The 16,195-nt window shown below is 40.4% G+C and overlaps 1 protein-coding gene across 2 annotated transcripts in view; it reads left to right on the forward strand.

Moving 5' to 3' along the window:
• LOC144499756 (actin-binding protein WASF3-like) overlaps nucleotides 1-16,195 on the forward strand; it is a 90,987-nt gene that overhangs the window by 8,942 nt on the left and 65,850 nt on the right. Inside the window, exons 2-3 of one of the 2 annotated variants that reach the window (XM_078222164.1) lie at nucleotides 12,653-12,743; nucleotides 13,053-13,214. In XM_078222164.1, the coding sequence (XP_078078290.1) occupies nucleotides 13,082-13,214 (133 nt within the window). In that variant the 5' untranslated portion in view covers nucleotides 12,653-12,743; nucleotides 13,053-13,081. The remainder of the gene's footprint in view (nucleotides 1-12,652; nucleotides 12,744-13,052; nucleotides 13,215-16,195) is intronic. The other variant, XM_078222165.1, reaches the window with a different exon arrangement.

Here is a 16,195-nt window from a genome sequence, read left to right on the forward strand (position 1 = left end):
AATGTCCAAAATCCTTCATGAAATGTATGATGTATTTCTGCAGAAAATTATTCGGATTACATTCCTACCCTGCTTCTTTTACATCATTACAGTGTGATGATAACATACCTTTAACAAGTATATTTATATCATGTTTCTTGTAAGGGGTATGTTTAGAATTCAGATCTGTTTTACAGGGTACCAATTTGTCTAAGAAAACCTTTTTAAATTAGTAGCTGGGAGAACAAGATAAGTACTCATTTTGGGGGACATGGCATGTTTGTTTAAGCAGAGCTAATGCATTTGTGTTTACTTGGGTTCCCCTGGCATTTTAGAGAAGAGTTTTGATTAGGTTGTTGAAAAGGCTCCAGGATATTAACCCAGGATGAGCAAGCATGCCTGTGTTTGGCTGATTTATTTTAAAGAGATGTTTGAGTCTATAAGAGAAATATTGCTTGAATTGGAACTCATAATAATTGGTTAGCAGTTAAGAAATGTATTTTGTCATGTGTATGTACTGTTCAGTTGTTAAAAGTTAAGCTAATTTGTCTGTTAAAGTTAAACTGTTGTTAAATAAAGTTTGTTTTGATAAAAGCTCCCTGGTTTGTCAGTAGAATTGCAGCTGGAATCATGGCCTCACACTAATACCAAAATAAAAAATTGTTGGGGTCTAGCCTGGCTTTCTGATTGATATATGTTGGGGTTTCTGATCTGGGGTCCAAACAACAGTATTGTGCAACATGCACAACAGCCTTAAATCCGTTTACTTGATTCTCTTTCTTGGGCTGAGTTCACTTGTGGCAATCTTTAGATGACAGTAAATATATTTTAAATTAGTTAACTTTGTTCTGTTGAAACTACCACAAGTAAATATAGTAACTGCTTATTTCGCACCCTCTGATCTTTTTAGAACTAAGTTTCTTATTATTTGCCATTTTTAGATTATAAGAGAATCCTGCTCTGTCATGACACACATATTATGGATCATAGAGTATAAGTTCTTTACTCTGACTCTGTCTGCAATGAATTGCAGGAAACTAACTGTTGCATGATGTAATGTTTATGGATAATATCAAGCCATTTGTTCAGGTGTTAATATTTAGAGAGGTAACGCACATTCAAAGAAATCTGTCACAGCAGGCAGAACAGAGAATGGCATAACAATAAATACAAAACATATATTAGAGCAGGAAACACGATGGGCCAAATCTTACAGTCTGTGGATTATGGAAAGCTGAGCATTGGGACCTTTTAAAAGACCTGACACAATGACATTTGGGAGTTACCTGGGAAGTTTAAATTTGGCAATTCCCCTGCACCTGAGACCCTCTGATGTCTTTGACTCTGGGAGTTAAAGTTGTAATCTTTGAACAGTTCCACAATACTTGCTTGGATTGTTATTCAGGAAATGGTAGATTAAAACCTAGTCTAACACCTTAGTAACTACACAACTGACTCCTCATCAACCATACCATTATTTTCTCAGCAAATTCTAGCTTATTAATTGTTTTTCCTTTTTAACAATATTTCTGGACTCCCCTTTATACAGTTATTTACATCCTGCTGTGGCATGGTTCAACAGATGCTGATCTTAGATTAATTTTTTCCAAAGTATTTCGAGGACAATTTAATCTGAACTAGATCCAGTGTTACCTGATAAATTTCTTGTTTTTTGTCAATCTTGTTTGTAAATGATCATCGGCATCATGAAGATAAATGCTATGGTCAAGGATGTTGCCATGCCACTTCACTATCTGTCAGCATTGACAATGTGATACTGGAGGTTGTTATTTTGGGATTAAAACAATCAAACCAAATTAAGCAAACTAGAGGTTGTTTATAGCATATCTAGGTTCTACAATCAGCAGCAATCTATCACTTGATGCTGAAATCAAATTGCAAAGCTGCAGTTGTTATGTCCAAGCCAAGTAAGAAAGTGTTTTTTTTATTAATTCAAGAGATGTGAGCTTTGCTGGCTAGGCCAATATAGATTGCCTGTCCTAATTGCCCTTGCGAAGGTGGTGGTGGGTGGCTTGAACCGCAGCAGTCCATGAAATATAAGTACACTCTCAGTGCTGCCAGGGAGAGAGTTCAAGGTCTTTGAATGAATGGCAGTGAAGGGACGGCAGTATGTTTCCAAGTCAGTGGCGAGTGGCTTGGAGGGGAGCTTCCAGCTCTTGGTGTTCCAATGTATCTGTTGCCATTGTCCTTCCATATAGTAGTGGTTGTGGGTTTGGAAGGTGCTATCTAAAGAGCTTTGGTAAGTTCCCAGTAATGCACTCTGAAGATGGTACACACTGTTGCCACTGCGTGTCGGTGGTTGACGGAGTGAATATTTGTGGACGGGGTGCCAATCAAGCAGGCTGCTTTGTGGATGATGTCAAGCTTATTGTGTTGTTGGAACTGCACTCATCCAGGCAAGGACAGAGTATTTCATCACACTCTTGACTTGTACCATGTAGATTGTGGACAGGCTTTGGGGAATCTGGAGGAGAGTTAATCACCACAGGATTCCTAGCCTTTGACTTGCTCTTGTATCCACAGTATTTATGTAAATAGTATAGTTCAGTTTCTAGTTGATGATAGCCCTCAGGATGTTTGTAGTGTGGGATTATGCAATGGTAATGTCATTGAATGTCAAAGGGCGATGGTTAGGATTTCACTTGCTGGAAATGGTCATTGACTGGCACTTGTGTGGCATGAATATTACTTGCTACTTTTTAGCCCAAGCCTGGTTATTGCATTGTTTGCTGCATTTGGACATGGACTGCTTCAGTATCTAAGGAGTCACAAATAGTGTTGAGCATTGTGCATTCATCAACGAACATGACCATATGAGAGGAAGGTTGTTGACGAGGCAGCTGAAGATGGTTGGACACTACCCTGAGGAATGGTGCTAAGATGACTGACCTCCAATAGCCACTTTCCTTTATGCCAAGTATTACTCCAACCTTCTGAGAGATTTCCGCCTGATTTCTATTCACCCCAATATTGCTCGGGCTCCTTGATGGCACACTTGGTCATATATGACCTCAACGTCAAGGGCAGTCACTCGCACCTCACCTCTGGAGTTCAACTGTTTGTCCATATTTATACGAAGGCTGTAATGAGGCCAGGAGCTGAATGGCCCAGGCGGGACACAAACTGAACATCAGTGAGCAGGTTATTGCTAAGCAAGTGCCATTTGACTGCACTGTTTATGACCTCTTCCATCACTTTATTGATGATTGAGAGTAGACTCATGTGGCGGTAATTGACTGGGTTGGATTTGCCCTGCTTTTTCTGTACAGGACATACCCGGGCATATTTTCTACATTGCTGGGTAGATGCCAGTGTTGAAGTTGTACTGGAACAGCTTGGCTAGGGGTGTGGTAAGTTCTGGAGCACAATCCTTCAGTACTATTGTTGGAATGTTGTCAGGGCCGTTAACATTTGCTTTCAGCTGTTTCTTGATATTACGTGGAATGAATCGAACTGAATGAAGGCTGGTATCTGTGATGCTGGGGAGTCCAAGTAGAAGCTGGGATGGATCATCCACATAGTGCTTCTGGCTGAAGATAGTAGCTAATTCTTCAGTCTTGTATTTTTCACTGGTTTGCTGGGCACCCACACCATTGAGAATGGAGACATTTGTGGCACCTCCTTCAATGAGTTGTTTAATTGTCCACCATTCATGGCTGAATGTGGCAGGACTGCAGAGCTTAGATCCGATCCGTTAATTGTGGAATTGCTTGTCTCTGTCTATTACTTGCTGCTTATGCGGTTTGGTGTGCAAGTAGTCCTGTGTTGTAGCTTCAGCAGGTTGGCACCTTATTTTTAGGTATACCTAGAGCTGCCTCTGACATGCACTCCTGCACTCTTCATTGAATCTGTGATAATGATGGAGTGGGGGATATGCTAGGCCATGAGTTACAGATTGTGATTGAGTACAATTCTGCTGCTGCTGATGGCCCATAGAGCCTCATGGTTGCCAGCCTTGACTTGCTAGATCTGTTTGAAATCTACTCCATTTAGCATGGTAGTAGTACCACACAACACAATGGCGGGTGTCCTCTGTGTGAAGACAAGACTTCATCTCCACAAAAACTGTGCGGTGGTCCCTCCTGCTGATACTGTCATGGACAGATACACCTATGGCAGGCAGGTTGTTGAGGATGAGGTCAACTATATTTTCCCTCTTGTTAGTTCCCTCCCCACCTACCACAGACCCAGTCTAGCAGCTGTGTCCTTCAGGATACGACCAGCTCGGTCAATAGTGGCACTACTGAGCCACCATGGTGATGGATATTGAAGTCCACCCAACCTCTGTGCATTCCCAAGTGGTGTTCAACATGGATGTGTGTTAATTTATCAGCTGAGCAGGGAGAGTACTTGATGATCACGTGGTAATATTTGACCTGGTGCCCTGAGACTTTGAAGCCTTGAGGCTGGGCACATCACTGCGGATGGGTCTCTTCTGTTGGTGGGACAGGGCATACCCAGGAATGGTAATGGTGGTTTCTGGGACATTGTCTGTAAGATATGATTCCATGAGTATGACCATGTTGCTTGACTAGTCAGTGAGACAACTTTCTAAATTAGAGAGGTCTTTGCAGGGTCGACAGAGCTGAGTTTGCCATTGATGTTTATGGTGCCTAGGTCAATGCCCAGTGGTCCATGTGATTTCATTCCTTTATGGTTTTTGAGTTGTTTGATACAATGGAGTGGCTTGCTAGGCCATTGAAGACTCGAGCACATTGATGTGGATTTGGAGTCACCTGTAAACAGACCAGATAAGGAGAACAGATTTCCTACCCTCAAGGGGCATTATTGAACCAGATGGGTTTTTACGACAATGGTCATCAAAAGTCAACTTTTGGTTCTAGATTTTATTAAATGGAATTCAAATTCCAATATGGTAGCATTTGAACCCAGGTCCCTAGAGAATTGCCCTAGGTCCCTGGATTACCAGTCCACCGCCAATATCACTGTGCCACTGAGTCCCGAACAATATCAAACTGAGATTCTATCAAGTCTGTGTCTTTAGCGTGCTCCTTTACAGTGGTAAGATGTGAACAACAAATGCTGGACAAGAGAAAAGGCTGAGCAGTTTCCATCTTTGCTTTCACAGGCGTATTATCATCCTTTGACAAGACAAGGTCATGCACTTAGAGGTTCTGGAGCTAATTCCATCAGCATACCCTCACTGACCAGTTAACAATATCTGTGTTGACTAAGCCATATTCATCAGATGGATGGTGGCTGTATATTTGAAAGACCTTGTGTACAATGAGCTAACCACTGGGTCACAATATCTTTGCCACAAGGACACTTGCAAGAGAGATATTGACAACTCAGAGTCTGTAACCCCTAGAGACAGATAGTTTGGAAGGGCATAGGAAGAGACGTGCAGAAACAAAAAGCTCAGTTTGCTAAGTAGAGGACCCAGAGAAAACAGAGGCTAGCGCATCGTGCATCTTCTCAGCATACTGTCTTCATCTGCAGCAAATGTGGCTGAGACTGTCGTGCCAGAGTGGGGTTCCTGAGTCACACCGTGCAATTCTTAACATAGAATTGACCACCATGGTGCAAGCCTTTGTCTTCTGAGACAAGGCTGCCACCATTAAATGGTTAGTTACATTACACCACCTCTTAGCAGATAATTATCTTTACAAACCTCAGTTTTTTGATGTATATTTTTAAATCCTGGTGTAGTCTTTGGTCCACTATTCATGTTGTTCAATATTATTATCTCTACTGGAAGAGCCATGCATCAAAGTTTAGTGTTGAACCTTCTTGCGTTGTTTTCAGCATGGTAGTGTGATATGGAGAATACTGCATGTTAAGGCAATGTACTGTGATCTATTTTAATTTGAATCTTTGACCTTAAAGAAGAAGTGAATCTTATTGATGAACTGAAGGTGCAAGTGCAAAATCAAATTGACACCCTAAAATTATTGACCCTTATTGTGGGTCAACCCACAATGGAACATGGATTGCAGCGATTCAAGAAGGCAGTTCACCAGCACCTTCTCAAGGGCAACTAGAGGTGGGCAATAAATGCTGGCCAACCAGCGACGCCCAACCAGCGACGCCCATGTCCCACGAATGAATAAAAAAAAATCAAAAGATCTAAATTTAGTAATTGAGTTTATGCACGAGCAATTGTTTGAAAATAGGAAAGCTACATTTTTGTTCTGCTGGACCAGTCTGCCTACAACCATGAAAAAAGGCTGATTCGAGGATCTGACACAGTTGTTGCTGAAGGTCCTTTTACCTCTGGAAGAGTCCAGGGAAATTGATGCTTAAAATTATATTCTGCTTCTCTGGAGGCCATAAAAGTGTGAAGCAAAATTGACTTTCCATCAATCAGCAGAGGTGTTTGTGGGTATTTGGCAATGGTGCAAACCTCCCTGTAATATGGTACCATTTTGTACTGATTGGGAACAGTTATAACTTTGTATGATATGAAATTGTAATTGAGCTCTTATCAATATGACATTGGAATGTTTGGCAACTGTATGCAAACTAGTTTCAGAGTATTTAAGTCCTTGTTTTAAGTAGGTGTAGGCTGCAGTTGTATATGATTAGGTGACATGGAGGCTGGTGCAGGTTAAACGATTATATAGATTTTTTTTGTATTTGTGGTTCAGTTACTGCTCCTCCTTTTCATATTTGACCTTTATTTTGATTTTGTAGAGGAAGTGGAAAATGTGCCATTCCTCAGCCCTGACATCTCTCATATTGAACTTAAAAATTGCATGCAGCTGTGGGCTGATTTGTGATATACTCATCTTTTGGTTAGTAATCATATCTGAGGCATAGAAATCATAATATTGAGTTCTGGATAAATGCCAGATAGCAAGTTATGCACTGCATTTTACTATTGTATACCAGGGGAAAATCCAACTTTTGAAAGGGTGGTCCTTTGGCAACTGTGGACTGTCATGTGCACAGGACACATGAGCTATTTAAAGCATAAAACTTGATTTCCTTTATACTGAGGAAAGGAACTATTTCTGGTTATACTACTTGGTAACAATTGATTTCAAAAGAATCCACCATTTCTACGGAACCTGTTTCATTTTGAAATTGGCTCTAAAGATTCAAAGCATTTAGTTAAGTTTCTTTACATGTGATACAAAACATGTGTACCTGAAATAAGAGTTTACAATCATGTTTTAAGCCATTGTTTTAAAGAAGCAGTGCTTTGGATTCAGTCAAGAAAGTGTTCCGCTCACTGGTTTGGAAATAAAATAGAATTAACGAAGATTAATATTGCTGTACTATTCAACTTGAAGCCATTGTCCTTGAGGTTTACCAAATGCACAATTAAATTTAATGCTTTGTTAATATTAGGATACATACCACTTTTTAAAGTGCTTTTAAAAGACTGATCATTTTATAGTTAAAATTTCCAGCTGACTTCCTGTTATTGCAACCTGTTATCATTCATGCTTAACACCAAATAAACACACATCTTGCATGTTCAGATGACCTAAAATCTCATTCTTTTTATTGAATTAAATCTGTTTTTGAAGTTAAGAAAACTGAGATTGCTTTTACTAATTGTACTAATTTTATCTTTAACAATTTAGCCTTATTGTGTAGGTACAGGAGTATTTCCAGCTTAGATGTGCGGACTTTGCGCTGATTAAGAATCAAGTAGTACAAAATCTTTAGCAATTTCTGAGAATTTGCTAAAAAATAATACAAATATTAGATATGCATGCTTACTTACAATCTCCACTGAATTCACTTTAATGCAGGAACATGTGAATAGCACTCTGTTGGCTGCATGCAGCTCCAGGTCCCTGGCAATCCAAGCCCAATAAACCGAGTCATATTTGTGTTTCTGTTTCTTATCTGCTGGCTTGTTTTGAACTTTGTAGGCCTGAAAAGCTGCAAAGGGCTGTTTCAAGTTATGCTACATTGATGGCAAATAAAATCTAAATGAGTACAGCAATGCTGGTTAGCATCAGCAGAAATACTATAAGAAAATTAATTGAAGCATTAATTTAAACTCATTCTCATCCATGGCATAGGAACTAATTGATAAGATGCAGCTGGTCAATGTGATCTCTTGGATTGGTTTCAATTACCTGGGAGCCGAGAGGTATTAAAGATCCAGGTGGACACCAGTAACTTTTGAAAAGAATTGCGTCACAAGATTTCATGTTTTAAACAAAAATTTTATTGTACAAGAGTTTTTTGTAATAAATAATTTTTTTAAGCTTGAAAATTTCAACTATTTCTATCTGAGAGTTCCTCCTATAAATCAAGGTGTGCCACAGCTTTCAGAAATTCTCCTCAATGTTCCCACTATTCTGAGGCAGGAGATTTCTTAAGTCCTTCTACTAGCATTCAGCTTGGCAACCTTCTAACTCTCAAGCATTCATGATTGTGGACAACCTGGCTCAAACATGGACCTAAGCATTCTTGCTTAGTGGTTCCAAATCACAAAACTACAAATCTGAGTGTCTGTTTCTGTGAGAAATCATACAGATACCATCCCCCCCCCAAAAAAAAGGGTACCTCCATGAATAATCTATTTCAGTAGCAATGTGGCGTACCTGGGATGTTCCAGATAGAAATCCAAACTAATTAATTTTAGCTTCAAAATATCTCTTTGATTCTGTGACCCACATGAATAATTTAAAACTGTTGTGGGGACAGCTGTCACCTCTTGTCTCTACCAAGGCTCAGAAAGGGGTCACCCATCGTTTGATGTTTTCTCACTTCTTTCTCTGACCTTATTAAATAAACATAGGCTACCCTTTGATTACTTCAGACTTCTCAGTCCAGAAGGTATTTGATTTTTTAATTGTCACATGGGTTAGTATACAGTGAAAAGTATTGTTGTCTGTATAGCACACAGGAAAAGCATACTGTACATAAAGAAGGAAAGGAGAGGATGCAGAATGTAGTGTTACAGGCATAGCTAGGGTGTAGAGAAAGATCAACTTAATACGAGGTAGGTCCATTCAAAAGTGTGATGAAAGCTGGGAAGAAGCTGTTCTTGAGTTGGTTGGTACGTGTCTTCAGACTTTTGTATCTTTTTCCCAACAGAAGAAGGTGGAAGAGAGAATGTCTGTCTGGAGTGCATGAGGTCCTTGATTATGCTGGCTGCTTTTCTGAGGCCGCAGGAAGTGTAGCCAGTTTATTGCTTACATTTTAAAAATGTCAATCCCCAAACTAAGTTATATTCCTGAACAATATAAATCTTGCAATTATAGGAAGCTTCCAATGTTCCCTCTTTCCTTTCCCTCAGATTATTTTTCCCAAGGAGATTACCTGTCTATGGGGAGGTGGAGATTTTGTAGGAGGTACCTATAAATTATACAGACAAAAAAAGAATTTGCATTTATATGGCACCTTTCACAACCTACAATGTGTCCCAAAGTGCTTACAACCAATCAACTACTTTTAAAATGTAATCATTGTTGTATTGTATGAAACTCAGCAGGTAATTTGCACACAGTTAGCTCTGACGAACAGCAATGCGATAATGACCAGAGAATATTTTGTGATGTTGATTGAGAAATAAATATTCATCAACTCCTGCTGCCGACTGGAAAGACATCGACAGATAAGTATTCACACTTGGCTTACACTGCCACTGGCACATGCCACATAAGCTGATATCATGAATGTTAAACAGGATTGATGGCCCAGCTGACCTTTTCCTGACACTTATTTTCATATGTTGGTAATGTTTCAGAGCTGAAAGTAGGCCTTCCTTGTGTTGGAGAATATATTGGCTTGAAAGCTTATCTTGAGGGTCCAGTAGGACACAAATTACAAAATCCCTGATCCAACCTGAGACAATGGCTTGGGAAAATTATGGAATCATTAGAAAATGTATGGATTTTTTGGGAGGGAAAGAATATCATGGGTATCCCAGTTTTTCACTGGAAAAATTGTGTTGCGTGCAAGATTAGATAGATGTTGGATCAGCAACCTGACAACATCGTGAAGGAGTTGTCATGACGTGCTGGAAAGATGGTGATGGGTGTCATCAATGTACATATAGAAGTTGGCGTTTATGTGCACATGTGTGTATGTTACCAACGGACAGCATTTGGAACATCCAAAAAAGGTGCCAAATAAAAAAACCACATGATTTCCCAGTGAGAGGAAGAGAAAAGTCAGCGGGAAAGTCATCTTTGACTTCCTTTCTATGCTTCCATGTCTTTAGTAATTAAATAGCTTTACAAAATTTGCCCGTGTTATTATCGAGATGGGAGGCGTGCATTGTCTCTGTGGTTCCACTATTCCACGGGTCACTATCTATATTTAAATAATTTCCCCAGCTGGCTGTATCAATGCTTTACCGATAAATTTCAGAATGACTTCTCAATACCCAGGCTTCTTGAATAAACAACAAAATTATTATAAAACCAGACTTGTCAAGTAGAGGGCAAGGCTTATTAACCTACAGTATGAAATATAAAAGTGTAATGATTACTCTTTCTAAATTCACCAAAAAAAAAGGGGAATTCTGCTAAAAGACAATGGTCTGTTTGAGGTTGTGCGGCTGTTTGAAGGCAAGAAGTGGGGGTGTGGGGATGGCCTTGGCGAGATGTTCACCTTCATCAATGACATGTTGAAGGCTCCGGGGGAGATGTCATAGCTTCTCCGCTCCGGGGAAGTACTGGACGACGAAGGGTACTCTGTCCACCGTGTCCCATTGTCCGCAACAAACTACCCAGCCTTCAGGAGAACAGTGACCACGACACCACACAACCCTGCCACAGCAACCTCTGCAAGACGTGCCAGATCATCGACACGGATGCCATCATCTCACGTGAGAACACCATCTACCAGGTATACGGTACCTACTCTTGCAACTCGGCCAACGTTGTCTACCTGATACGCTGCAGGAAAGGATGTCCCGAGGCATGGTACATTGGGGAAACCATGCAGACGCTACAACAACGGATGAATGAACACCGCTCGACAATCACCAGGCAAGACTGTTCTCTTCCTGTTGTGGAACACTTCAGCGGTCACGGGCATTCAGCCTCTGATCTCCGGGTAAGCGTTCTCCAAGGTGGCCTTCACGACACACGACACTCAGGGTCGCTGAGCAGAAACTGATAGCCAAGTTCCGCACACTTGAGGACGGCCTCAACCGGGATCTTGGGTTCATGTCACACTATCTGTAACCCCCACAACTTGCCTGGACTTGCAAAATCTCACTAGCTGTCCTGTCTGGAGACAGTACACATCTCTTTAACCTGTGCTTAATGCTCTCTCCACTTACATTGTCTGTACCTTTAAGACTTGATTAGCTGGATTAGCTTGATTAGCATTCCAATCATTATTCTGTAAATTGAGTTTGTGTCTCTGTATGCCCTGTTTGTGAGCACATCTCCCACTCCACCTGACGAAGGAGCAGCACGCTCCGAAAGCTAGCGGCATTTGCTACCAAATAAACCTGTTGGACTTTAACCTGGTGGTGTTAGACTGTTTTGTAAACAGTCCACCAGAATCAAGAGGTTTCCAACTTCTTCAAAACTGCTTAATTACCTTTTCTTGTAACATGTTGAATTTTCCAGGAACAGCAGCAACCAGAATCTTTGCATGAACCATTTAAGGGACAGTTTATTTTTACATTCTTCGTCCTTGACTAATGTTCTTAGCCCTTGAAGATGAAGCATTTATGACACCTACTAGGCCTGTGAGACATATATCATAAAAACCAAGGGGTAGAAAATGCATAAAATCTGTATAACAGTGATGGGGTGCACTTATTTTGATTTTTGAATGAATGCACGATTACTGGTGGGTGATGAACATGCTGTAAGAACTAGTTAGAATATGCAAAGATGAAGACTTGTCATTTACCACCACAAAAGCATCCAGTAATGAAGTTGAATGTTGATTGATTAATTTTTTCAGGACGAAAATCTTATTTCAAGAACATTTCTTATAAATGTTAACTTGTACAAGCCCCCTTATGAATAGTGTATGGGTTGTTTATCATTAGAGTTTAAGTTCACAACTCTACTAAGTAGTCATGACAGCATAACTTGTATACCATAAGACCATAAGACATAGGAGCGGAAGTAAGGCCATTCGGCCCATCGAGTCCACTCCACCATTCAATCATGGTTGATTTCAACTCCATTTACCCGCTCTCTCCCCATAGCCCTTAATTCCTCGAAATCAAGAATTTATCAATTTCTGTCTTGAAGACGCTCAACGTCTCGGCCTCCACAGCCCTCTGTGGCAATGAATTCCACAGACCCACCACTCTCTGGCTGAAGAAATTTCTCCTCATCTCTGTTCTAAAGTGACTCCCTTTTATTCTAAGGCTGTGCCCCCGCGTCCTAGTCTCCCCTGTTAATGGAAACAACTTCCCTACGTCCATCCTATCTAAGCCGTTCATTATCTTGTAAGTTTCTATCAGATCTCCCCTCAACCTCCTAAACTCCAATGAATATAATCCCACGATCCAACAGCTAATCTGTTTTACAATAAGCAGTGTCACAGTAGATCCATTGCTGTGAATATAAAACAAAACTTAGATTTATAAAAAGCCTTATTATCGCATGTCAAAGTGCTACTTTTGTTGAATTAGTGATTGTTGTTATGTCGGGCATTATGGTAGCCATTTCTACTTGTACATTTATTCGGTTATTTAAGTATGGTGACTTCACAGCTGTATTTGTCAATTGTTCATGAACAGATATTCCAATTTCCAGGCAAGCCTTCTTCAGCAATGGAAGGTACCGTTGGCTAGGTACAATCAGCCATTACAGTGAGAACAGGGTTAACAGGTCAGTAGCTCTCTCGTTTCCATAATACTTTAATCTGCGAGTCATTTGTTGTAGGCAGTGAAATGGTGACTAACATCAAAAGATGTGTCTCTTAGTTCACATGTTTGCCTTCATTGGTAAATATGATTTTTACAATATTAGAGTCCATGCAATTCATTTTCTCAAATGTAGAGGATTTCAGCTTTATTGCTGTATGCTGTAAAGGTGGCAGATATGTAATTTTGCCCAGTTAATATGTAGCCAAATGAAATAAATGGAAATAAGTTTGTTGCCTTGTCCTCTTGTAAAATATTTTGTGTTTGTTTTTAGCAGGTACTGTTGTACACTCACAAGAAAACATGCCATTAGTAAAGAGGAATATTGAACCCAGACACCTCTGTCATGGTGCTTTACCTGATGGAATTAGCAATGAACTGGAGTGTGTCACAAACAATACGCTAGCAGCCATCATTCGTCAGCTCAGCAGTCTTAGTAAGTGTGGATGCCTTTTTTTTTCAGAGTTTGTTAACTTTAGGTCCAAGTAATGACAATAGTTGATTGTTGTCTCAAAAATACTTTATGTAAACGTTATACAATGTTACAAACATTGTTAAAGGAAACATTTTTCTCATTTGACAGGCCTGAATAGTATCTCTGATGGAGACTTTTCTGTTAGCATCGGATATCAAAATTCAGAACTTGAAAGAGATTGAGGTCTTGCAGTAAATTTGTTTGCCTTTAAATTATATTGACCATAAATCAAGAGTTACAGATGAGTTGTGAAGTATAGTAAAAGTCAATAAAAGAGCTTTTTGGTCTTTAACACATTTGTACTTTTGTTTCACTTGTTTTTTTTCAGGCCATACTTCTGCTCATTGTAATAAAAAAGAGAATTATGTGAAAATTAACATTGATCTTAAATTTCACTGGCAGACTGAATATTAAGCTATCTCTGGAGGATAGCATTACTGAAAGTACATAGTCTTCAGTCAGATCCCGAAATGGCTGATCAATGCATTCACTATATGTAATTTAGAGTTCTGCTGATGGCAGTCCAGCTTAACCATAGATCCGCATTAGTATTAAAGTAATATTTGTGATGTATTTATGGACAGCACGGTGGCACAGTGGTTAGTATGGCTGCATCACAGCGTCAGGGTTCCAGGTTCAATTCTGACTTCGGGTGACTGTGTGGAGTTTGCATATTCTCCCTGTGTCTGTGTAGGAAACCCACATTGGGTGCTCCAGTTTGCTCTCACAGTCCCAAAGATGTGCAGGGTAGGTTTATTGGCCATGCTAAATTGTCCCTTAGTCAGAGGGATTAGCAGGGAAAATACGTGGAGTTATGGGGACAGGACCTGGTGGGATTGTTGTCAGTGCAGGCTTGATGGCTGAATGGCCTCCCTCTGGTGGCTGAATGGCTGCCTCCTGTACTGTAGGGATTCTATGTTCTAAAGAGAATCTACAAGTGCAAAAAGCTAGCTATTGTTTCTATGCCCATGTCAAATTAGAATAAGAAAAGATCAGGAATACTCTTTCTCAGATGTTTGTATTGGTCATTACTCAGTAGAATAAAATGGATCATCATTTTGAGCAAATGCTGACCACATAGAAATACTACTCTGGGTTCTGGGATCAGTGGCAAAGGAATATATCAGCCACTTGCTCCTGACCTCAAAACTGGACTTAAAGTTTTATTGGGTTCCAGAGTAGACTGCCTCCATTTCTTTGTCACTTTGAATTTCATGCCTTCTACAGGGGATAGCGTGTGATAGAAAATTTATTGCACAGAAGAAGACGAATCATCCCACTTTCCAGCTGGTCGGTCTGTAATTCTGTAGGTTACGGCATTTCAAGAGCATATCCAAGTTTTTTAAGTAACAAGGTTTTCTGCCTCTACCTTTTCAGGAGATGAGATCCAGGCTCTCGCTACCCTCTGGTTAAAAAACTTTCCCAATTCCCCTCTAACAAGCCTGCCATTTATGTTTTGCTATATTCCAACGGCGGTACAGTGGTTAGCACTGCTGCCTCACAGCACCTTGGACCTGGATTCAGTTCACAGCTTGGATCACTATCTATGTGCAATCTCCCTGTGTCTGCATGGGTTTCCTCTGCATGCTCTGGTTTCCTCCCATAGCCCAAAGGATGTGCTGGTTAGGTGCATTCATCATGCTAAATTCTCCCTCGGTGTACCCAAACAGGTGCCGGAGTGGTCTCTAGGGGATTTTCACAGTAACTTCATTGCAGTGTTAATGTAAGCCAACTTGTGACACTAATAAATAAACTAAAAAAAAAAGAAAACCTTAATCCATCTTTTTTTTTTCTTCACTCCCCATTCTTGACAACGTCCTCAAATTTCTTCTGTACCACTTTGATGCAATCACATTCTTCCTGTAATATGGTGACCAGAGCTGTATGCAATACTCTAGCTGTGGCTGAACTAGTCGTTCATGCAGTTTTAGCCTTCATAATAACCTTGCTTGTTTTCCTGTTCTATCTTCAGGAATTTGTGGATATGCACTCCACTGTCCCTCTGTTCTTTACATTAGTATTCTACTATCTTGTGTGTATTTTTTTTCGCTTTCCCTATCCAAATGCATTGCCTCACACCTCTCCTGATTGAGCTCCATTTGCCATTCCTTTGCCCACCTGAGGAGTCCATTGATACTCTCCTCAGTTTATTGTTTCCTTCCGAATCATCAACCGCAGAACCATTTTTTTGCATTATCTTCAGACTTCTTAATCAACTCTACATTTGAGTCTTGATCATTGTCACAATGAAAAGCAGAAGACCTAGTATTGAGCCCTGTGGAAGGGTTACAGCACATTTTAAAAAAAAGAAAAGATAATACTGCATAACCCTCATGTCGTACAACCAATTCAGCATGCTCCCCAATAGAGAAGTATAATCATAAGGGAATAAAGTTCAGGATTAATGATGAACTGCAGGATGATATAACTATCCTTGGAGCTTGAAATGGCCAAAGCCATGACAGAATCGTTGAGCAATATCCAGGATGCATCCAATGTTTCACTGAAGCTTTGGACCTCCGCCATGTTGTAATCCCGTAGCCCTGGTAAAGAGAAACCTAGGTTCTAGTGGGTAGTGAAGACCGATCGTGTCAGGCCACCTCCAGCCCTTCTTAACACACACCCAGGACAAGACAACATAAAACCAGTGGTCGGAGTCTTCAACTGACCCCAGGCCTTGAAAATGTGTTCCAGTGCACTCGAAGCACCCAGCCTTCAAATCGAGATTATGAAAGCATGACAGCCATTTCTGAATTTCGACTGGAAATTCATCCCCAGCTGCCCTTTGGAGACCGGGAGCACGGATACCCCTCTGGCCCAAACTCCCCACATCAACAAAGATATTCGACGTGCCATACAACAGGATTTCCAAGGACTGAAGGTGAACCCATCGAGGAAACTGCCTTCTTGACTGACAGGATTTTCTTTTCCGCATTATCCAT

This window comes from Mustelus asterias, chromosome 10, assembly GCF_964213995.1.
Source record: "Mustelus asterias chromosome 10, sMusAst1.hap1.1, whole genome shotgun sequence".
Lineage (NCBI taxonomy): Eukaryota > Metazoa > Chordata > Chondrichthyes > Carcharhiniformes > Triakidae > Mustelus > Mustelus asterias.